Source organism: Oxyura jamaicensis, chromosome 1 (assembly GCF_011077185.1).
Source record: "Oxyura jamaicensis isolate SHBP4307 breed ruddy duck chromosome 1, BPBGC_Ojam_1.0, whole genome shotgun sequence".
In the NCBI taxonomy this organism is placed as follows: domain Eukaryota; kingdom Metazoa; phylum Chordata; class Aves; order Anseriformes; family Anatidae; genus Oxyura; species Oxyura jamaicensis.
The window spans coordinates 203,585,999-203,608,487 of NC_048893.1; the positions used below are offsets into that span (position 1 = coordinate 203,585,999).

At 49.6% G+C, this 22,489-nt stretch overlaps 2 protein-coding genes across 2 annotated transcripts; both read left to right on the forward strand.

The window, feature by feature from the left end:
- The first annotated feature begins 269 nt into the window (after positions 1 to 269).
- Positions 270 to 5,015, forward strand: LOC118160925 (disintegrin and metalloproteinase domain-containing protein 9-like). The gene is made up of 8 exons (XM_035316018.1): positions 270 to 333; positions 560 to 624; positions 709 to 787; positions 1,345 to 1,421; positions 1,877 to 2,072; positions 3,245 to 3,319; positions 4,024 to 4,095; positions 4,832 to 5,015. The coding sequence occupies exons 2-8, from the start codon at positions 581 to 583 to the stop codon at positions 5,003 to 5,005; spliced, it is 717 nt and encodes a 238-aa protein (XP_035171909.1). The 5' UTR covers positions 270 to 333; positions 560 to 580; the 3' UTR covers positions 5,006 to 5,015.
- Positions 5,016 to 5,870: 855 nt separating this feature from the next.
- On the forward strand, positions 5,871 to 22,271 carry LOC118174093 (disintegrin and metalloproteinase domain-containing protein 21-like). The gene is made up of 11 exons (XM_035339213.1): positions 5,871 to 5,903; positions 6,906 to 7,060; positions 8,821 to 8,989; positions 11,239 to 11,431; positions 13,231 to 13,336; positions 14,454 to 14,637; positions 15,838 to 15,915; positions 17,304 to 17,415; positions 18,937 to 19,045; positions 20,023 to 20,080; positions 22,036 to 22,271. Exons 1-11 carry the CDS (start codon positions 5,871 to 5,873, stop codon positions 22,075 to 22,077), a joined length of 1,239 nt encoding a protein of 412 aa, XP_035195104.1. The 3' UTR covers positions 22,078 to 22,271.
- The last annotated feature ends 218 nt before the right edge of the window (positions 22,272 to 22,489 follow it).

Here is a 22,489-nt window from a genome sequence, read left to right on the forward strand (position 1 = left end):
AATTTCTCCCCTTTTCAAAAGTTCTCCAGAGTTTCTTGTACCTAAACCTCATTAGAAGTTGGTATTAGCAATGAAGAGAACTTCTCAAACCCCCTCTTTTATGCCTCTCATTGAAGAATCTGCAGTTTTACATATGTCAATTTTAAAAAATTTCCCACTTAAAAACCCTCCATCTGCACTTCAGGGGTGGGAGATCCCCCCAGCCTGGTTTGAGCCTCGTCCCTGCTCCCTAACCTCAGAACCTTTCCAGGGTTCACTGAAGCATCGAGCATCATCTACTCCGAAGTGACGGTGCCGAGGCAGCTGGAGCCAAGGCACGGGGCTGTCACCGAGGTCAGGCGCTGGTTTGGAAATGATTTTGGAAACATTTTTTAACCCCCCACTCCCCCCAGCCCTGACCCTGCCTCTGCCCAGGGGGATGCTGCAGAGGGGGACGGGGAGATGGGAGGGGGGCAGCTTCGGACCCCAAAACCAGCCTGCAGACAGGGCTCCCCTGGGGAAGGCAGGGACCATATAAAACAAATAAATACCCCAAATATTCACATGCATTGCGTTACAGGAGGACAAGGCTTATTTAATCATGGCAGAAGGCAATTACCACGTCGTCCACCTGACGCAGGCAAAGTAAGGCTCTTCGGTCCTCCTTCCTCCTGCACAGGTCCGTGGCGGAGCTCAGCCTGCCCTGAGAAATTTTTCTTCACTTTTCAGAAATCTGGTAGCCAAGGACCTCCCGGTTTTCACTTACGGGGCCAAGGGGGAGCTGATAACCGAGTTTCCGTACATTCAGGTTAGGGCTGGGGTCTGCCTGGGGTGCCCAAGGGGAAAGAAGCAGACATTCCCCCCCTCGAAGGGATGCTGTTTCTGAAAACATCATTTATTTATTTATTTATTTATTTATTTATTTATTTATTTATTCTGTTTATTTACAAAAGGAAGGAGATTGTACAAAGAGCTGCTAAAACCTGGGACAATAATTTGGGATTGGTTAGAACACTTGGTTTCCCTTGCTCACTTTTAATGTTTTTTAAAACAATTTTACTCCATCAAAAGAAAAAAATGATGAACGCAAAAAATATCCCCCCAGAATTATCCTAATTATCCGAATATTCCCTTTTCTGTTAGCACTGGAGGCAGCACTGATCCTGCCACACTCCCTCAGCCTCCTCCACCCCACTCATCCTCCTGCTTTCTCCCTGCTTTCCTCCCGCGCCTTTCGTTTTCGCACAAATGGAAGGACGGGTGTTTTTTTAAGGCTGTTTTCTCGTGTTTCCTTTTACGGGTGCATTTTCTGAGCCCTGGCTCGGGAGCTTTCCCCATGGCTGAGGCCCCGCTTGCCCCTTGCAGGATGACTGCTTCTACCAGGGCTTCGTGGAGGGCTCCCCGGGCTCCGTCGTCTCCGTCAGCACGTGCTTTGGGATCAGGTAGGGCGCTGGGGGCTGGGGTTTGGTGTCCCTTTGCAGAGCAGGCGATCCCCCTTCTGCCTGCTCCATCCCGCGGCTAGCACCCAAATCTTCCAACACAGCCGAGAAAGTACAGGAGCAATTTTTACCATCGGGGTCTACAACGTGCACGGATAAAAGAAAATCAGGCGCAGAGGTCAAAATCTGATAGAAAACCAGATTTTAATGAAACATTTTGCCATGAAGGAGCTAAAAGGAACCTTTCTCATCCCCTTGCTCCAAAACCACGTAAAATGCTGGCTCGTCCCAAGAGCCCTGAACCCCGGAGGATGCTCCTGGGGCTCCCAGTCGATGGCACAAGCTCCTGAGGGCTGCCCCGCACCCCCAGCACTTTGGTTCTTTTTGCACTTCTCAAATAATTTAAGAAGCCCCCTCCTCCGTGTCTCTCACCTCCCTCTCTGTTGGAACATCCCCAGCGGGGTGCTGCAAATCGGAGAGCTGAGGTACGAGATCCAGCCGGTGGAGAACTCCTCGACCTTTCAGCACCTCATTTTCCGAAAGGCGCCGGCACAAGGCTCGCCCCCGCTCTGCCAGGTGCCCAGGGAGCACCAGGACCGCCCGCCCGCAGGGGAGGAAATCGCGAACGGGAGCAGGAAAATCCTGGTTATCGAGGTACGGGCTCCCCGTCCACTGCTTTACAGCGGGGGAAAGGTGTGGGGCAGGGAAAATGCTGGGCGTGATGCGGCCACGGGTCTGGAGGGAGAGGATTTCGGCATCATGCCCATGAGCCAGGTGCCTCCCTCCCAGCAGGAATTTTTGCTGAAGTCGACTTTGAAGTTTCTGATCCGTTCCTGACTCCCTTGGCACTGCATTCAATGCATCTTGGCATCAGGGCAATACACAGCAGCAGCTCTCCGTACCAACCCGCTTGGCTTAAATTATGTGGGAAAAGCTGTAATGATGTCAAAACACACACATCTGCTGCTCAGAAACCCTGTTCCCATGTTATCAGAGGAGATTTGTTCCGGCTTCATTTGTTACGGGACCTTGGTGATGTGCTGGATTTCGGCATTCAGAATTCATGAGTGGCATTCGGAGACGCTGCCTTCTGATAACAATATGAAACTCTTAGGTGAAAGAATTACTTACCAGCCCCCATGGCGGAAATATAGTTGTTTGTTTTTTTTTTAAATTGCTACAATTTCACTGAGTTTACTGAGAACCTGCCAGAGAGGGGATAATTTATAATAATAATAAAGCGGTATCTGTTCATCAGAGAGATGAGTCCCCATGCTTAAATGGGTCTTAAATGGGTGTACTGGGGAAAACGAGTCTTAAATGGGGAAAACGAGACAAAGCCAAGCAAGAGGTATTTCTGTGGATTTCCTGTGGCTTGAGCAACTTCAGCCCAGGAGCATTTTGCCCCAGCACTGAGCTGCTGTTGTCCCTTTTCTTGCCACTCATGCTGGAACAGTGCTGGTGGCCCCACTCCATCCTCCCTGTGATGCAGAGCAGTGTTTGTGTGGCACCAAAATTACGCTTAAAAATGGTCTGAGCAACAGGACAATCATGCAAAATTTGCAGCAATTTGATGTGAGCAGTGCCAGGTTATCCCCTGCCAGCAGGAAGCCTCAGCCTAAAGCCGTGCCCTGTCTCTGCATCTCTCTGATTACCTGCGGCGCTCGTTAACAGTTTTCCTTCTCCAACATACTTGTTGTGTTCTTGGACTGCGGGTACCACTGAAATTCTGGCCCATGCTGAGTACCAGCACCTCATTTTTTTTACAATGTGATGAAAAAACAGCACCCCTGGGCGTGTGACCCGTGCCATTTGTTCTCTTGCAGGAGGTCCCCGGGCTCCACAGCCTGCCCGTGCCCACCAGGTACCTGGAATTAGCTCTCGTCGCCAACCAGGAGCTGGTAGGTGCCAGAACTCAGCGCCACGGTGCTGCTTTGCTGCAGCTGCTGCCTTGTACTGGAGGCTGTTCTTCGCCCTGAGCCCCGCTTCTGCAATCGGGGGGGGGGGAAGGCTCTCATGCCCAGAAATGGTTTTGAAATAAGCGATGAGGTCTGGCTGCTGTAGCACGCTCAGGGACAGACCTAAGCAGCCGCTTCTGGGGTAATTGGGGCGTTTTGAAAACTGCTCTGGTATTTATTTGAATAGAAGGGAATGGTGCGAAATGGTCCCGTGGGAATACACCTCCCGGGAAGGCAGCAAAGCTCAGGAGCCGTGCCCCCTCTCCCACCCCATGAGAGCTGGTGGTTCGGCCTCCTCACCATCCAAATCCCCCTCTGTGGGCCTGGGTTTTTGTTTAATTAAGGCAGATAATGGGTACTGCAGGCACACATGCCTCTCCCTGCATCATCCTATTGAATGAGCAGGGACCGGGGGCTCCTGTCGGTGCCAAGAGCCATCCTCTCAAAACAACAGCACCCCAGTGGGGTGAGAAATCCCAGTGTGGGTCCATCCGATGTGGTTACAGAGGATTTCAGCTGGGGAAGGGCTGGTGCAGACGCACGGGGGGGCTGCGGGTGCTGGGCTGTGGAAGGTGCAAGGGGAGCGACCGCTGCTCCCCACGCCGCTGGCATCGCGAGGCTGTGACGCATCCCCTCTCCCCTTTCAGTTCAAAGCTCACAGCCACAATGAAACCCTCATGCTGCACCTCTTCATTTCCATAAGCAACCTCCTGAACACGGTGAGCACCCATGTGGTCATGATGATGGTGGGTGCCCGGGGAAGGGCCGGCCGCTCAGCCTCTCGTGGGGAAATGATGGGCTCCCAGGTGATGTAACTCCCACCCCTAAAAAAATCCCTTCACGGGTGAGTGAAGCCGGTGGAAAACTAATTTTGAAATTACCCCTTTAAGCTATCTGATGTAATATATATGCATTATTGGTGCTAAGTGCTTCCTGGTAGCTCGTTATGGTCTCCATTTCATCATCGCCCTGCTCTGAGCCCCAGGAAGGAGCACTGGGTGTCCCTCTGCTGCTTCCTCTGCCTGCATACACAGACAGGGTGCTGGGGGCATCAGCTCCCAGCTCGGCCACTCCAAAATGAGCTGCACGGAAAGCCCAAAATTGGTATAACTCATGGAAATAAAGAAAACGCTCAGCTGTTTCCGTGTGAGCAAGGACCTGGATCTTGCACAAATTACATGAAAAGAAGTGCAGAGCCCGGGGTGATAGATCATAGAATCATTTAGGTGGAAAAAGACCTTCAGGGGCACCAAGCCACCCACCGAGTCCCAGCACCAAACCACATCCTTCAGTGCCACATCCAAATGTCTCCCAAACACCCCCAGGGATGGGGACCCCACCACCTCCCTGGGCACGTCCCACTCCTGGCCACCCTCTCCACGAAGAAATTCTCCCTCATCCCCAATCCAAACCTCCCCTGCTGCCACTCGAGGCCACCTCCCCGCATCCCCCCAGGTGTACAAGCGCATGAAGCTGCAGGTCGTCATCAGCGCGGTGGAGATGTGGACCAGGGGGGACCAGGTGACGGCCACCCACAGCCTGGCCCAGACGCTGCAGTTCTTCACCACCTGGTGCCAGAGGGACGCCGCGGGGCGCATCGAGTACGACCACGTGGAGCTGCTGCTGTAAGAGCCCCCGAGAGGGATAAGCAGGGGCACCCCCATCCCCTTCCACTTTTTCCACTCCTACACCGATGCGCTTTCTGTCCTGGTGATACCTCACGGAAGAAAATGTTTCGGCTTAATCAGTCCGTGTACTAATCAGCACCCATTTGTCATGTAAATTGGTGCAAGGAGGATTTCAAGTACGTTGCCCTTCCCTTTCCTGGTCCTCTTTTGTATTTTCCCACACCCGCAGAGTGTACATCGCATTTCCAATTCTCATACCACTGTCTGTAACTGAATTATCATAATCTCATTTTTAATGTTAACCATTTTATATAGATTAGCCATTCATTTTTAGATGCCTTAATTCACTGGTGTGGGGTTTACAGCACAATATTTGAATTAAACTGTTTGGCTAGGAGGGGGAAGTTTGATCTCACTCTATTGATGCACTCACTTAAGCATTTCATTCATTCATTCACCTTTTAACACCTAGTACATTTTTTCTGTTTTGACTGCTCCTTTTACTTTCCTTTGACGGGAAACAAGTCCTCTGCACGCTAAAATCTCCGATGTGTGTGTATAAATATGCATTTACCCTATAACACAGTCACTGCACACAGGGAAACCTTGCCGAGCAGTGCCTGCGATCAGCCCCCGAGCTCAGGGGGAAGCCAAAGGGATCCCCATTGATCCCTTCAAGGAAGGAGATCCCCATAGATATAGATCTTCAAGAAAGGAGTTCCTTGCTGCCTGAAGCCATTATTTTCCAGCTGTAGTTCCTGAAAGAGATCCTGTTAGGATGCTGTTGTTGCTTTCCATTAACACCCAAACCTCTCTGCTGCAGTGGCCAGCACTACGCGGAGCGGGGCTTTGCTTGGAAGGGGATGATGTGCCAGCCCAACTCCGTCGGCGTCGTCTCGGTAAGGGGAAGCCTCGCAGGTTGTAAGGTTGCCCTCATAACTCATCCTCCCACATAGCACCTCTAATGTCACAGAACCCCAGAATCCCAGAAGCGTTGAGGTTGGGGCACCTCTGGGTCCATCTGGTGCCAGCCCTGCTCCAGCAGCGACGCCCAGAGTAGGGGCCCAGCACCATGTCCCGTCAGATTTTGGAGATCTGGGTCACGACAAGTGCTGGGCTGCTTTGGATGCTGTCCCCCAGCTCGAGAGCCTGCAGACCAAGCCCAGCGCTGAGCGGTGTTTGCAGGCTCCAGCTGCTTGGCCAAAGGAGAGCACCTTCCATTCACGAATTTCCTCTTGAAATCAGCATTAACCTGAGTTATGCCCAGATTTTGCTGTAGCAGAGGAGATAGATCTCTCTGGACATCTGGGCAGATTGCAGACACCTCTCCTAAGCTGCAAAAAGGACATTCAGGAAGCTTGATGGGCCCGGCAGCTTCCAGCCTGCAGCAGGGACGTGGATTTTCCTGGGTTGTTTTAACGTCTTTCAATGCACACAAAGGCAGTGTAAGGCTCAAGAGAACTTACACAGCAAAGGTGATCACTGCTCAGTGTTAATACGGAAAGGCACAGTTCCAGGAAAAAAAAAAAAAAAGGAAAAAAAAAGATCAGAAAAAAACTTGTCATATTCACGGTGAACCCTGTGATTTAATTCCATGTAACTCCTGGGTTCAGGCTTTTCAGCAGGTAACATCTAAACTGGGCATCTGATGGAGATGAAGCTGGCCTTGGTTTTGTTGTTGCTCGAAGAAGAGGTGGAACAATTCCCCAGTGCTCCCCCAGAACAATTCTCTTTAGGGGTTCTTTGGTTTTTCCTAACTGGTTGTTTGCTGTGCAAGTCCCCAGCTAGCACAATTTTTACGGTTGCTGAGCAAAATGCAGGAATTCTGGATCCGAACTTGTCCACATCAACATCCCCTGCTTAGGAAAGCGTGGACCTGTGTTTTTTCTCCCCGGCTGCAGTTCTCTGGCCAGGAAACCATCAGCAATGTGATGACCCTGGCGCACGAGATCGGCCACAGCCTGGGCTTCGACCACGACGACGCGAAACAATTCTACGGCCAATTCTGTAACTGCAACTGCACCCACAGAGGATGCATCATGCGGTCGTCCCCAGGGTGAGTAAGGCTTGGTTCTCCCGACATCATTTTGGGTGAAAATCGGGTCATTGCCTCCTGCCGCCCCCCTCAGAGCAGCTGCTGGGTTGATTTAGGGGTGTGCGTCTGCCCGTTCCTGCACATCTTTTAATTCCTCTGTTCCAGCAGCTACTTGGCATCCAAGCTGGCCCTGCTTTGTGCAGGTGGTAGGACCAGGGACTGCCAATTTAAGTCCCTTCCAGTTTAAATTGCTCTACCAGTCTTTATCAAGCTCTTTAAGTTTGTGGGAATAGGTTTTTAGGTAAGACAAGAGACTCCAGTTCTCCTGGAGACAAATTCACATTTGTGAATTCAAACTCAGCCTCCTCAGTCCCACTGGTGACAGAATAATTTTTTATTCATTTTCCATCTGATTTCTCCAAGTGCTTCTTGCTGTTGGCTTCTTTATGTCTGGGTTGGATGCCTCCTGCAGACCTAGGGGTTACTGCACCCCCTCCTCTTGCCCTGCCCGTGCAGGGTTGCTACCTTTGAAAATAACTCTTCCAGAAAAGCTGCCTTGCATGGGGCAGGAGCTGCTCATCGCTCCTATTTATACAACCATAATGAAGCAAAATAATTCCAGTAAATAAATAATATTGGCTGAAACCCGTGAAGGATATTTGGCAGGCGTCAGCCCCCGTTCTTTCAGCATCAAAGAGACCATACAATATTCCACCTGGGAGCCACCCAAAGGGGATCGAGGACCCAGCACATGAGGGCTGGGGTGAAAACCTCGGCAAGTCAGAGCACTGCATCTCGTGGCTCCTTCCGCTTCTGCTGTCAGCGCTTGGATAATCACCTCATTATCCCGAGGGACCAATTAAACTGATTTGTCTAAAATCTCCGACTTCAGTTCTTCCAGAATTCCTAAACGGGGACCGCTCAAGGTGCTCGGTACCCAGTGGGACTCTTGCTTCCATTTTGTGGCAGCGATTCCCCTGCCCGTACTTATATTTCCATGTGCACATCGCCAGCACTTCTCTCTCTGGCTCATTCGTCCTTGCACCCGCTGCTGCTGCTGAGCTATGCCATGGTGTCACCCCCTGCCCCTCATCAGTCCCGTCCAGCCATCTGTCACCCTAAAGGCATGCAAGCACTCAGGGGATGGCTGCACAGCCTTGCTCCTTGCTCGAGTTGCTCACAACCTTGCCATCTCACTACAGCTTTCCTCCCAGTTCTCATAATTACAAACTGCATTTAGTTTCTTTTATAAAATCCTCTGCACGAGACGATTGGCTTCACTTTTGGAAATCCTCACGCCCACACTCCTGCATTGCTCACCGGCAGATCTCATTTCCTTGAGCAGCCAGGCGTGAAGTCACCCCGTTTCTCCCCTGGTTACTTCGCATGATCCAGGCTGTGTTGTAGCGGTCACGGGAAAGCAAGTAGATCCCTTTCACCCCCGTGATCTGCTTTGCACGCTGCAGTTTGTAACGAATCACACTGCACCTCGTGCCTCCTGCCCTCCGCCTCCACCTTGCCACAGCCAAAGCACCTTCAAAGCCACTCCGTGGTCTCTTCCTTTTCTCTTCCAGGCAGCTGTTGCTGTCTCCCATGACTTTATACCAGAAAAAAGAATAAAAAAGAAAAAATAAAAATAAAAAAGCTTTGTTTCCCCTAAAATTTCCCATATTCCTCTTTGTTAGTTAAGCTCTCTGTTATTCTTCGACGCCACCAATTATTTTATGTATATGGTAAGGTTTTTAATATATATATGTATATAATCAATATTTTTCTTGCAGATCTTGCTTGGCATTCAGCAACTGCACTATGAGAGAATACTATGATGAAGTAATAAGAAAAAATAAGCCTTGTCTGTTCAACATACCATCTTTAAAACCATTTCTGTTTGAACTCTGTGGCAACGGCGTCTTGGAAAAAGGCGAAGAGTGTGACTGCGGCAGTGACGAGGTTAGCAATTAAATATTTCATTGCCATCTACAGGATAGAACGGTGTTATTAAAACTGTAGAGTTTTTGCAACTATAAATGTAGAGTTTTTGCAACTATAAATGCTCACCAGCTCCTGGGAAGGAGCAAACACTGAAGGGTTGCATGTCCAAATGAGCCCATTGGCTTCCACTTCCATGGGCACCTGTCAAGTGGGGTTTTACCCACCTATGGCTTTATTTGTGTGCAGAATACATGATTTGTGTAAATGCAGGAGGTATCTAGAGGTAGTTTAACATCTGTTTCCTAGCTGTGGAGGGACTTTGGACCCCCCTTGTGCGAGGGGCTGGCCAGGAGCTGCTGGGAGGGAGATGAGATGGCTCCACACCTTGTCCACTTGGAAGGGTTTTTGCCTTCTGGCTGCACTAATGTTCATTAAAATAGGGGGTAGCAGAAAAGAAAACTGAGTCAGAAGTCAAGGCCCATGGAAGGGACATGTCCTTGCCTCCAAGACGTTCTACGGGCAAATAACTGCCACTTGCCATCTTCTTGTCTATAATACCAGAGTTTTTCTGTTCTTTATTCTGATAAATTTACCCTGAAGTCAGCTTAATGGGGTTAAGCCATACAAGTGTGATGAGCAGAAGCCCCTCTTATCACCCCCTTTAACCTCTCTCTCCTCCATTTCCCACATTTGTTCCTCCCCAATCCACCTTCGGCTCTCCCTTTCCCCCACTTTGGCCCTTCTCCCAGCCATCCCATTTTGCACATCCCCCCAATCCCCTTAAAATACCCCACAATAAATGTTACGACGTCCTGCCCTCCCTCTCAAATAGCACATTACAAGCCTGGTCTGTCCAGAAGGCCCAAAGAAAACCTTGTTTTCTATCAGTTATCTCCTCTTCCTTGGGGTTTGTGTGCCTGTGTGATAATTCCCTACTATTCATGTTTCCTTCCATTGTTATTATCCTAAAAAGCCATTGATCAGCTCTTCTCACAAAGCAGATACCCCTACATTCCAGGTACCCTTAAAATCTCAGTAATTAATTTTGTTTAAGGGACAAAGTTCCGAGTCCATCAGCACCTTGACCGGTTTGGGGCAGGGAAACTGAACTTTTAAGGACTTGGTAGATTATTGCTGGGAGAGCTGAAAAAGGGAAGGAAAATACAAAATAAGGGGGGGGGCTGATGACAGAAAAGGAGAATAATCTCTCCTGTTGGTCTCAGAGAGGTTTCCAAGCACTCTGGAAACATTAATGAGCCTTGGAGCACCCCTGCGAAGCAGGCAGGCTGGCTGATGAGCAGAGAAGATGAGGTGGAAGCGTTAGTCCCGAGAGAACAACGGGCACGGTTTCAAAAGCAGAGTTCCCTGCGACACAGAGCTCCACAACTGGGGAGCAGCAGAAAACAGCAGAGCTTTCCCCTGAATTTCCTGCAATTTCACGTCTCTTCAGCTAAAGAGGAGCATCTGAGCGAGAGCCTGTAACGGGGGGGATGTTCTGGTGTTTCGCCCCCAGGCATGCCTCGAGTCGGGATGCTGCTTCTCCTCCAGCTGCTTGCTGGCACCGGGGGCTTCTTGTTACAGGGGCGAATGCTGTCACAAGTGCCAGGTGAGTTACAGCAGGACCTGCTGCTACCTGAAAAGTCGGGTAACTAATGCCTTAGCTGCTTGTCAGAGCCGTTCGTTCGGCGCTATCATGTTTATTTCCTGTATTTCTCCGTATATTTGGTCTGAAAACATGCATGAACAGGACTGGAATCTGCTCGTGCTTCCACAGAGAACAAATAGTTCTGAAGCAGTGAAATTATGTCAGAGGAAAACCGTCAGCAGGAGCAGCAAAGCGAGGGTGCAGGGACAGCCACAAGCATTGGCAGTCCTGGACCAGACATCCCACAGCCACAAGCGTGGCCAAAAAGAAAGCTTTAGGGGAAGATCTAGCAACAGGGTACCTCTAGAGGCATTTCCGACCCATTCAGCCTGAAATGAGTGGATAAAACCACATTTATCTGCTGGGATACCAGCAATCACCCCTTGCACTCTCCCAGCAGGACAGCAAGGACCTGAGCCCCTCACGCCCTCCTCCACTCCTTGCTCTGTCTGACATCTTGCAAATTTATTTTTCATCTTACACTTTTGGGGCATTCCCTAAGATTTTGCCATGTGAATTTGAATAACTTTGGAAAAAAAAACTCCATTTTTGGAAAAAAAAAAAAAAAAAACTCTTCCAAAATATTTTTTTTTGTGCCTTTTTTTTTTTTTTTTTTTAACAGTTTCAGCCCGCAGGAAAAATCTGCAGAGAATACAGGAGCACGTGTGACCTGCCGGAGTACTGCAACGGCTCCTCGGCCACCTGCCCCGTGGATGTGTTCAAGCAGGACGGGACGCCCTGCGGGGACAGCGACCGCTGCTACGAGGGGCAGTGCCACAGCCACGAGGCACAGTGCAAGGCTTTGTTTGGCAAAGGCAAGCCACCTCACCTGGGGGTTAGCACATTGGCCGAGCCGTTATAACCCCTGCCTCCTCCCTTCTCTCTTTCCTCTGCTTTGAAAAAGACCGATTTTTTGTCCACAGTCCCTGAAAATTCATTGTTTGCTCTTTGTGAGGCAGGCAGGCTTAGGTATCTGGAGGGGTTAGCTAAGAATATAAGAACTTGCATAGAAAAATCACAGAATCACACAGAATCATCTAGGAGGGAAGAAACCTCCAAGACCACCCAGCCCAACGTCTGACATAATGCCAAGCCCTCCACTAAACCACATCCCTGAGCCCTAATCTGAACGTCTTGTAAAGACCTCCAGGGATGGGGACTTCCGTGGGCAGCCCATCCCAGTGCCTGACACCCTTTGGGGAAAGAAGTTCTTCCTAACACCCAACCTAAACCTCCCCTGGTGGGGGAAATATTACAGAATACTTCTGAGATACTCCATGATTTTATATCATAAGTGCATAGATGAAACTGTATGTGTACGAATATAGTATAATACGTTTTTTTCAATAGTTAGGGTAACAAAAAAAAGAAGTTTTCTCAGGCAGTAGTGGTTGCAGTGCCGTTTAGGACCACTCCGTGCTCTGCGTGCCATGGGAATGGATATCATTTGCCCGTAGAGAGACCCAGAAGTAAAGGTGTGCTGCCAACAGCCAGTGAGACCACCCTTATGCTGATGAAAGCAACATCACCCATAAATTGTGCATCCAAATTCCCCCCCCCCCCCCACCCCCCCAGTTCAAACTTGAAGCGATTTTTGAGTACCTGCCCACATCCTCTCCGAGATATTTCAGTTCTGTAGGAAGTGCCCAGCTTCCCCGGCTGGGTATGTTCTGCTCTTCCCCATCTGCAACAGCAGCGACCATCAGGATTTGAGCTGTAGGTCTCGTTATGAACGTATGCAAGTCCCCTGTAAATACAGCCAGGTTCCTCTGTGTCCTGCCACGTCTCTGGGAAGTTTGGAGTCTCTGGGAAGCCGTAACCCTTGCACAGGAAGGTGGTAGCGCTTCTCATGAAGGGCATTGCAAGAAAAGGCAAGGATATTGATAAGGCAGATGACGTCTGTCATCATCTTGACGTGGGACACTGAGGGAACTGTCATGTGAAGGGCTGATATGGCCAACAGAGCGATCTCGGCCATCTCTGCAGGACCACTGGGGAGTTCAGCACTTGGTTTTACGCTGAGAGCATTCTGGATGCTTCAGAATTTGTAAGAAGCTCGGTAAGAGCCCTCCATCGACCACAGGCTCTCCATCTTTCCCCTTAGTGCTCTGTCACTCGTATGCAACACTGGTAAATACGAAGATGTTCTGAAAACCCTGGGAGTTCCCCGGGTTAGAAATGTCTCTGCCTTGCTGTGCTGTGAGCTGTGTCAGCTGGGATCGGTGCTGCTGACACTGAACACCATGGTGGTGATTTCAGGACAAATATAAGACCTGTGTTACACAGCAAGTTAGAATTAAAGGGAAAAAAAAAATAGGCTTGGGAAAGATTTGCAGTCTGTATTCCCAGCTTCTGCTCCAGGTTGTTCTGGATAAATGGCCACGGTCCGTTCTCTGACCGTTGGTCGATCTCTTGGTGGCAGATCTGTTCATGTAGCCACTTCATTCTCACATTGAGCATTCTGGTTCAAAAAAGAACTGGAAAAAAAATAAATAAAAAACTCCATAAAACGTGGCAGGCCCTTTCAGAACCATCACACGGAGCAGCAGGAGGGGTTAGGGGGTGCAGGTACGCACCTCGCCACGAACACCTCATTTTTTCTCTATTTTTGCAGCCGCCCATCGTGCCCCGCTGAGCTGCTTCAGGGAAGTGAACGTCCGAGGCGACCGCTGCGGGAACTGCGGCTGGAACGGGACCTACTACACCAAGTGCAAGGAAGAGTGAGTGCCACCAGCACCTGGCTGCTCAGCAGGAGCGGGACATCGCCCCGTGCAAGGGGCGTGCAGCCCCAGCACTCTTTCCAAGAGATCTTCAACCTGATGTTGCTGGTGTTGGGTTTAGGGACAATGCGTTCCCAGCTTTTCATCTCTAAGGGGTCATCCCAGCAGCAGGTCAAGGCTGGGTTTTCCTGTTCCATTTTATAACTGGTTCTCTAACCCCTTTTTTCCCTTTAGCATTAATTCTTGTCATGTTGCTGCCATGTGCAGCGGCCATCCGTCAGCACGTCTCCAAAGCCAGGACGCTGGCACAGAAAGTGCAGTCCTTCAGCCTGTGAACTCTCCAAGCCGTCCTCCTCGGTCCTGTCCCGAGAGTAGGGTTTGAATGTGGGTATGGATAATGGTCCAAAAGGATGGAGGTTTGGTCACCTTGGAGATCTGCTGTGTATGTGCACATTAAGTCACTCAAAAATGCGCAGGCACTAGCACCTAACCTTTCCTCGTGTTTGCACTTGGCAGTTCACCAAGGACTGGGACATTGCTGTCATTGGAGCAGACACTAAGATGCAAATTCAGTATTTGAGAAAATATTGAGAAAAGAAAATATCAGCTAATTTCTCTTTTTTCCCACTGAATCACTGCACAGGCAGAACCTGAGCTTCACCGTTGCCATCTCCGAGCACAGAGATGAGCTTCTGAAGAACTCTGCCTAATTCTTCCTGGCATAAATATCAGTATTTCTCATACAGCATTTAAAGAAAATGGCAAAACGTGACATTTGAGGGTCAAAAAGACAAAAAGATGTGTCTCTGCTGCTTCTGGAGATACACCCAAGGGCTGTGCCTATGTGTCCCATGGCACCGATGCCACCTGGCAGTGTAGGGTCTGTGTCCATGCTAGTCAAACACCTCCAGGAAGGGCTGGTTGGGTGGGAACTGCCTGCAGGGATCGTCCCTGGCCAGCCGTAACCTCTGACCATGCTCAAGTTGCTCCAAGGATGCGAGCTGGAAGAGGCCAAATCCATAGCAGGGTGCTCAAGCAGTCGGCAGCATGGGTCGGCACACCCTCAGATGCCTCTACAAACCTTGCAGCAGTCTGTCTGTCTGTCCGTCTGTCTCAGGAACATCCTCTGCGGAAGGGTGCAGTGTGCTAACATTAAAAAAGTGCCCGTCCGGCAAGACGGCGAGACCGTGGTTCAGACCACCGTGAACAACGAGCTCTGCTGGGGGCTGGATTTCCACCTGCCCCTGGACACGCCTGACGATGGATCGGTGAAAGACGGCACGTCGTGCGGAAGGAACAAGGTACCCTTGGAGGGCCGGGGGGACGCAGGGATAGAATAGGGTGGAGGTTAAACGGAAGGATTTTGTTCCTGAATAAAATGTTCATGATCTCCAAGACAGTGCCAAAGCCTCCTTTAGAGGCGGAAAAATCTCAGCACATCACTTTGGCTTTTGTTGTTGGCTTTTTTCTTCTTCCTCTCAGGCATAAAAGATTCTCCTCTTCTTTTGAAGCTACTAACCAAAGTCAAAGTTCTTCTGTTGCACATACAAAAGAATTCCAAATGTTCTTCCAAGAGCGGGGCTCACTCCTTCCCTTTGACCCACACAGAAAGCTGAAGTCCTGTCAAGCTGTGACAGACTAAAGGATCGGTTTCTTGCTATCATATGGCAGCAAAAATACCTCTAAGAAAAGCGCAGGTGCTGAGTTCCACCAAAAGAGAAGGAGCTCATCAGTGCTGGCTTCACCAGAGTTCCCCTTTCAGGAGAAATGGGTCTCGTACCACCCACCAAATGCAAACAGTCTTCCCAAAACTAATTTCCAAGGCAAAAAGCCAAAAGTGTAACTCCTCCAGTCTCCTCCTGCCCAGAGGAGATACTTGTGTGCCTCCTGGAGATACGGGGATGCTCCAGGTTACTCACCGAGCAAACCAAACGCCTCCTGCAGTTCCAAGGCCTTGTTCATGTCATATGGAATGGACAGGACGAGACAGGAGTTCCCAAGCCACCAACTGCTGGGTGCTGCAGAGCACGCTGAGAAAATAGGGTTGTGTGTGTGTGCAAAGATTGGGACGGTTGCTTGGGGTCAGTCCTAAAGCCCCTCCAGCCCCAAATCCCCCTCCAGCCTTGGGCAGGTACAGAAGGATGGGTACGAACAGAGCAGGCGCATGGGGTACTTCCTACTACGACTGGCACAACTCTCAGGTTTCTTCAGCTCTGAATAACCGTGCGTTTTGTAGCCCTCAGTGGGTTTGTTCCACCTCCTTTTCGGTTTGTCCTGTCTCCTTTTTGCTTTGTCTTGACCTTGGAGCCAAAGACCTTCATTCTATATTCCCCTGGCGCTCGTTTGGAGAGAGGGGATGAAAAGCCTTGGATGAAACGAAACGAGTGAGAAGACTTGCCAGGCTGTTTCTCAGTAATTTTATCCCAATTCAGCAGTCAGTGCCCTTTCCTGGCATGTGTCACCGTACCTTTTCACCGATACAAACCTGTTTCTTTCTGCAGATATGTATAAACAGGACGTGTGTCAGTGCAGCCTTTCTCAACAGCGACTGCACAGAGAAGCGGTGCAATGGCAAAGGGGTAGGTAGAAAGCCTCTAAGTACCCTTTGAAGAGCAGCATAAATGAAATGCAAATTTGTCTCTCAAAAGCAACGGTCCATAACGGTTTCCAGCTCAGCAGCACAAAAAAAATATTCTGGTTTTCACCCATGGTGTCCTCCCAGACTGTGCTCTGACAATCCACGGCTCTTCATAGCAGCGTTCATCGGTTACTGCTACCGTTTGTCTCCTTTGTTCCCTCAAATGTTGTAAAAGCCGACTGCTGCATCGTGACGCTTCATCCTTCGTTGCACCTGTTGGTGCCACTGAATTTACATTAGCTGGGGCTGGGGAGATCTTCGGAAAGATGCAGGCTCAGTTGCGTAACGCTGTTTTCCTCGCAAGTAGCACAGAAATGGCAGATTTTGTACGACACGGGCTGCACTTGGTCTTACATAAAACCTACATTTCAGGCACTAACACCGGCAGAATTATTTCTCATGTCAGTTTTTCCACGGTGTCACTTTCAGGGTGCCCGTCCCGCTTTCCAGACAGACGTTGTAGGCGAGCAGGAGATGTGTCTGGGCGTTACTGTGGGTGCTACGGGAGAGTCTGGGGAAGATTGGCAATCTGCTGGCCTTTAGCTGTAATATCAGGGAGAATCTGTAAGGAAAGTCACTCTGGCAACCCACGGCTGGAGGGATCTGCTGTCTCCTTCCGTTACCTCCAGCTGCAGCTAGCTGGGTCCCCCCGCAGCGATGTTCTTGGTGGCAATGCAGTTGGAATAACCCTATCTTTTTTGCTGTCTCCAGAGAGAGAAGGGTTATATTTTTGAGTCACATGAAGGTGACGAATTCATTCTGGACGTGTTTGTGGCATTTCATGTTGTCATCACAGAAACAGGGACATTCACAAGAGCAGGGCAGATCTGCAGTGAATAAAGACTACAAAAGCGCTTTCCAATTCTGCAATGAGAACAGCTTGAGCAATGCAAAAAAAAAAAAAAAAAAAGAAAAAAAGAAAAGCACTCCCACCAAGCTGGCAAAAAGGCAAACGTAACCATCTTTCACCTTCTGCGTGCTGCCATCTCCTCCCTGCTGTGCCTGCAGCCCGTCTCTGCAGGACCATCCCCACGGGGATGGGTCGGGGACTGCCCTCACGTCACCGAGGCAGCAGACACCTCATGATAGGTACAAGCCACGCAGCCCCTGACATCCCCTGACTAGTCTACCAGCCGCACACAAAGCAGGCTGAGCGTTTCCATGCCGGCAGCTGAAGGAGAGGAGCAAATTTATCCCGGGCTGTGGACCTCATCCCGCCCTTCGCTGCTGGTCCTGCCGAGACGCCGCGCTAGCGGCTGGTTCCCTGGAAATCCACGCCGCCACACGACTTCCGCACCTTCCATGCCCTATTTATTTGTTTTCTTCTAGGTGTGCAACAACAAGAAAAACTGCCACTGCGATTTTGGGTGGGCCCCTCCAGACTGCAAGCTGGAAGGATTTGGAGGCAGCGTCGACAGCGGCCCACCTCCTTCGTACTACTGTAAGCGCGGTGGGGTGGGACCGCCCTGCACGTCGCGCTGCCTCTCTTAGCATTATTTTCTCTTGAACAAGCTCAGCAGCTCTCCACCTGTACTTTCAAATCATTTCGGGCTTGGTTCAGTGGCATCTCTTTCTCCCTTCCTACTTAGACACATCAGATTTGGGCTTGCTGGTCTTTGTAGGTCCCTTCCAACTGAGCTGTTCTGTTCTGTTCTGTTCTAATTTATTCTATTCTAATTTATTCTATTTTTTTTTCTCTCTTATCTCACTAATTTTTGCCCCTCCAGTTGCGCTTGCCTTGCCTGCCTCTCTCTGACTACTCTCAGGGCACCCAGAGGAACTGCAGATCGATTCCATTAAGCACAGGGGCCAACGAGCCAGCACACGGTTCATTAAGGCAGCTGATGAGGAATGTCTTTTGAGCTCATCAAAACCCTCTTAGGAGAATCTTCCTTTCCTCTTAACAGAGATCTCCAGCAGAGCTTCAGTCCTAGGAGAACAGGGCACAAATAGATATTTTCCTGGCACGTACCCCTGAGAGATACGCTTCTGCTTCCCCGTATATTATGTGCAATAACTTGCTGATGAGCAGAACGCCACGGTCACTCAGCAGCACTCCAAAACCCGCCAGCACCCGACTGCTGGCAGCTTTCAGGCTCCTCCCTGACCCTCTTTGCTCATCAGTTCTGCGGCTGATGAAGAATGATGAGATCTTTCCGCTGCTTATTTGACCGGGCAAATGGCAAGTCGCTCGAGCTGGAAAAGGCCCAATGGCACTACAGAAATCGAGCTCTTCTGGGCAGCTAGCGTCTTGTATGCTGAATCAGCTGTTCCTGAAACATTAAACCCATCGTGATAATTTCACCTGCTGGCGTGGCGGTGAAGATACCCAAGTGGCAACGTTGTGCTCCTCCCAATTCATGGAGAAAGGCCAACGCTGACTTTTAGGATTCTGCTAGTCTTCGCGGTGGCTGCCACGAGGTGCTGGGAGGAGCGAAGCCTTTTCCACTTTCCCTAAGAACAACCTCCCATTCTTCTCCAGACACTAACTACAGGCTGGAGCCTCAGCCATTAGCAGATGTTCAGCTCAAATCTGCTATTTCTGGATATTTCTCCATCCGTGCGCCCTTCTCATGGAACAACCTCGGAAGCTTTCCTGCTCACTGGTTGTCCTCGAGCTCCTTACCACGCTGTCCCAAAGAGAATCCCTGCTTCCAGGCCTACGTAGCGTTGCTCTACCCACTGTGCTGAGTACCTCAAGGCTTTTGCTTGTTTCTGAGAACGATGCAAACACTGGTGGCTCCCAAGCAGGCAGTGGTGGAGGTGCCTCGGAGACCCGAGCAGCAGGGATGGAGTACGCACGGGAGCATCAGGTCACCTGGAGCCGAGTGCGTGCACCCAGGAACTCCTGTGCATATGCGACAAGCTGCCCTTTCTTTTTCATTTCCTCACTTTTTGTCCCAGAAACATCTGGTGTGCGCAGAGGGTAACGTCCTCTCTTTCTGTCTTCCTTTCCAATCAGGGGGAGCTGTAAAGAATATGGGAAAAGCGGTTGGGATGCTGGTCTTAATCTTCTTGGTTTTGGGCGTTTTGGTGTACAAAAGGACTGAAATTGCGGACTACATCCAAAGGTAGGTGACACTCCAACAATTAACAACTTCTAACCAAGGTTTCTCAGCTTTTCTTTGTTCACTGCACAATTCTGGCCACCTCTCTTGCTAACCAGGTTTCTTTTGCTTCAAAGACAACGCGCGGAGGAATGCAAGCAGGAGAGCTCCGAGCTGGGAACACAGCCTTGTCACAGCTGCCTCGTATCCAGAAATGGCAGCAAGAGCTTAACACTTTTTAATCCATTTTGGCGTTTTTAAAACGTTGCCATAGAAATTTTGAAATGAAAAATGTTGTCTAACTTCGGGGTAATTTTTCATATAGTTCTGTTGTTTTTTTTTTCTAAGTGGCTCTTCCTCTTTTTCTCTTTTGAAATTTATAGTTCAATTCATTCACTTTTTCCTTTGAGGTTTGGAAAAAAAAGAAAAAAAGTTGAGAAAGAGAAACAATTTAAAATAGTGTGCAGAGGATAAATGCTGCCTTATCCTCTTACTCTGTTGCACATTTTTCCCAGGTCAAATGGCTTTACAAGCTTAACTGAAAGAATATGGGAATGTGACGACAGGGAGAAGGTTCCAAATCCCACAGCAGAAAATGAAAGCTGGCATTCCCCTCGATGGTCTCTGCACATCCACATGCTTCAGATTTGCTGGGCTGATTTATGGTGCCAAGAAGCGGGAGGAGCAGAAGTTTGCTCCGCTCTTGGCAGCGGGACTGCCTAGCACCCAGCCCCCTCCAGTTTGGGTACCTCCACCCCATGCTGGAGTCCCCAGAGCAGCTGTAAGAAATGCTTCCCCCTTACCCCGGTGATCTGTGGTGTCTCTGGATCTTAGGAGATGGGATTTAACGTCACAGTTCTGCTCTCTTGTCGCTTTACGTATCCATGCCACAGAACATGATTTCAGATAAAGAGCATGGCTCATAAAGTACCTGCACCTTCTCCTGCACGAAATCCCTGCCCAGCACTCTGTACAATGAGGACTTTGACTTTCCCTTATAGGTGGCAGCTCAGAAGACAGGAAAAAAGGCGCGACACCACTCCTCCTCCTTCAAAAGAGGTAAGTGGGCCTCCCATCCCATGTAAAGCAACGCTCACACGGGGGTTTGGAGCACTGCAACTTCTCCACGCTCTCCTCACATCCTTCTCCTTTCTCAATAAGTGCGGCTCCCCCTCTTCTCTCAGTGCAAGTTGAAAGGTGCCAGGGAGGACAGAAACAGAGTACAAATACTCAGCAGTGTAACTGCAGAAAAATTGTTTTGGTTTAGGTCAAAAGGCAGTTTAATGTAAAAATACCAAGTTCCTCCAAATAGAAGCGTGTTCAGACTGATTGCTTCAAGAGCTGACATCAGCATCACAACACAGCTGCAGAAAGCCCAAACAAAATCCTAGGACTTGTCAGAAAGCAAGAATTATGCCTGCCTTGGACCGAATACAAGCTCTCTGCCGAAAGGACAAAAATCAGACATCGCGGCGGGGAGCTGCCAGGCAGGAGAGCCAAGGTGCAAGCCTCTGCTCTGGATCTGGCCGCGGGGTTTTCCTGCAGTGCCCACGGCTGCTCGGTGAGGCTGCAGCAACGTGGCTCGTCTGAACCAAGTCAAAGCTGCTTCATCAGGTCAGCTTTTTTCCAAGGAAAAGCTCCCTCGGTAAATAAATGAATAAATCCTGCCTCGTCTAGTTAAGAACGCAGAAGAAAAAGGGAAGGAAGTGGAAAAGGGAAAATAGAAGGAAGAAGGGAAAAAAATGATGGCCTTGACTCGAGCCACGTGTGCAGGAGGCTGAGAAGGGCTCTGGGGTCAGAAAGTCATGGTCTTCAGGAAAAAGCTGGAAGATGCTGGTTCATTTGAAGAGGTGGCTGAGGGGGATTGTACTGGGTAATAACCCCCACGTACGTCCAAGGCAACCACAATTCAGACCAGGCTTATTGTGGGCAGAACAAGAAGCGGTATGACTAAACTACAACGTGAGATTTCGGGGAGGAAAAAGTGAAAAAAAAAAAAAATGCAGGATTTCTTTTTAAATTGCACTGAAGAGTCCACTACATCTTACAGAACAAGCAAACTTTGGCACATAGATGGGAAAAAATTCTTTTTTTCTGTCTGCAGTTAGTTAAAGTACGGCAGTCATTGTCTCGAGATGCTGATGAAATCCAGCATTGAACATAGCGCAAAGGAGACTGGATAGAAAACACGATTAACCAAAATTTTAGCGGAGCATGAGCATGAGCTACAAAACAAAGAGGAGAGCAGAAAAGGGAGGCGAGGGAAGGTATGCTGCCTGCCGTCTTTGTTGCTAATCCATCATAGGTGGACTCTAAACATGTCACAGGAACCTAGAGGTGACAGATTGGATAAAACGCATGTATATAAATTCTGTTGCGGACACGCAGTTTAAGAATTGCACTACAATTTTGCACACTCAATGAATAAGAAAAGCCACTAAACACAGGAGAATACCGGGGAAACGTTGAAACACCAGGGAAGAGGTTGGAAACTGCAGCCCAGGGAACAGAAGCAAAGACAGGAGGTGCCTGGCAGGTAATATTGTGTAATATTCCGAGGAATGCAATATCCCAAGAAATGTCCTCTCCTATAAAGAGTTATACACACAGCACAGCAATGAACTGGCTCAGATCGAGGCCCATCAAAGCAGCATCTTCTCTCCAGCGTGCTGACAGCCTGGGGAAAGCACCGCCACCAGGACACGTTGCCATCCTTGTCCCGAGAAGCTCTGCCGATGGGCACCGCTTGCATCCAGACCGCTGCATTCAGGGGTCTTTTAGGACCCACCCTCCACAAAATGTGTCCACTCTGAACCTGCTCCTCCTCCCGTGGATCCCAGGGCTGTGAAATTCACAGAAAAAGGTCTTGACTCTTTCTCTGAAGTGCATCTTTCCAAACAACACAACTGTTCCACTATGTATGTCTTAAAATACAAACACTGGACTCCGTATCATCAAAATAACCTCCAGATAAGTAGAATAACTTGCACTGACTTTCACATTTTATTTTTCAGGAGAGTCTAGCAGAGGCAGAGGGAAGTTCTTCTAAGGACTAAACCAGAGCAGTGCCTCTCTGCAGGACACAGGACCCCGAAGGATGCAAACAGCCTGCACGGGGCTCTGAAAGCAGCCCCACGTACCGCTGGCTTTGTGGGAACTGGCCGCGCTTCCCAAACCTGTCACATTAGTTTTGGTTTTGTTCCGCTTTAAATAACATTACCTTCACTGAAATAAACAGTTTTTCTTCCTATTTCTGTTTATGGCAAATCCCTCATTTGCTAGGAGGCTGGGCTCCAGGCACCTCAGAGGTTTCCATCTCTGGTCCGGTCGTCGCTTTATTATGGACCCTGCAGACTGCAGGCAGGCACACGGCAGGCTGCGGTTTTGAATTTTAGAGGCTGTGTTGAGATTTGTGAGCCCAGAGCAGCTGGCTGCAGACACACAGCCCTGATGATGCAGACCTCCCCC

Coding starts and splice junctions, on each gene's coding strand:
- LOC118174093 (XM_035339213.1), top strand. CDS start 5,871: ATGTGCCAGCCCAACTCCGTCGGCGTCGTCTCG. Junction 7,061..8,820: donor ATCATGCGGTCGTCCCCAGG/GTGAGTAAGGCT, acceptor TTTTTCTTGCAG/ATCTTGCTTGGCATTCAGCA. Junction 11,432..13,230: donor CAAGGCTTTGTTTGGCAAAG/GCAAGCCACCTC, acceptor CTATTTTTGCAG/CCGCCCATCGTGCCCCGCTG.
- LOC118160925 (XM_035316018.1), top strand. CDS start 581: ATGGCAGAAGGCAATTACCACGTCGTCCACCTGACGCAGGCAAA. Junction 2,073..3,244: donor GGAAAATCCTGGTTATCGAG/GTACGGGCTCCC, acceptor GTTCTCTTGCAG/GAGGTCCCCGGGCTCCACAG. Junction 4,096..4,831: donor TAAGCAACCTCCTGAACACG/GTGAGCACCCAT, acceptor GCATCCCCCCAG/GTGTACAAGCGCATGAAGCT.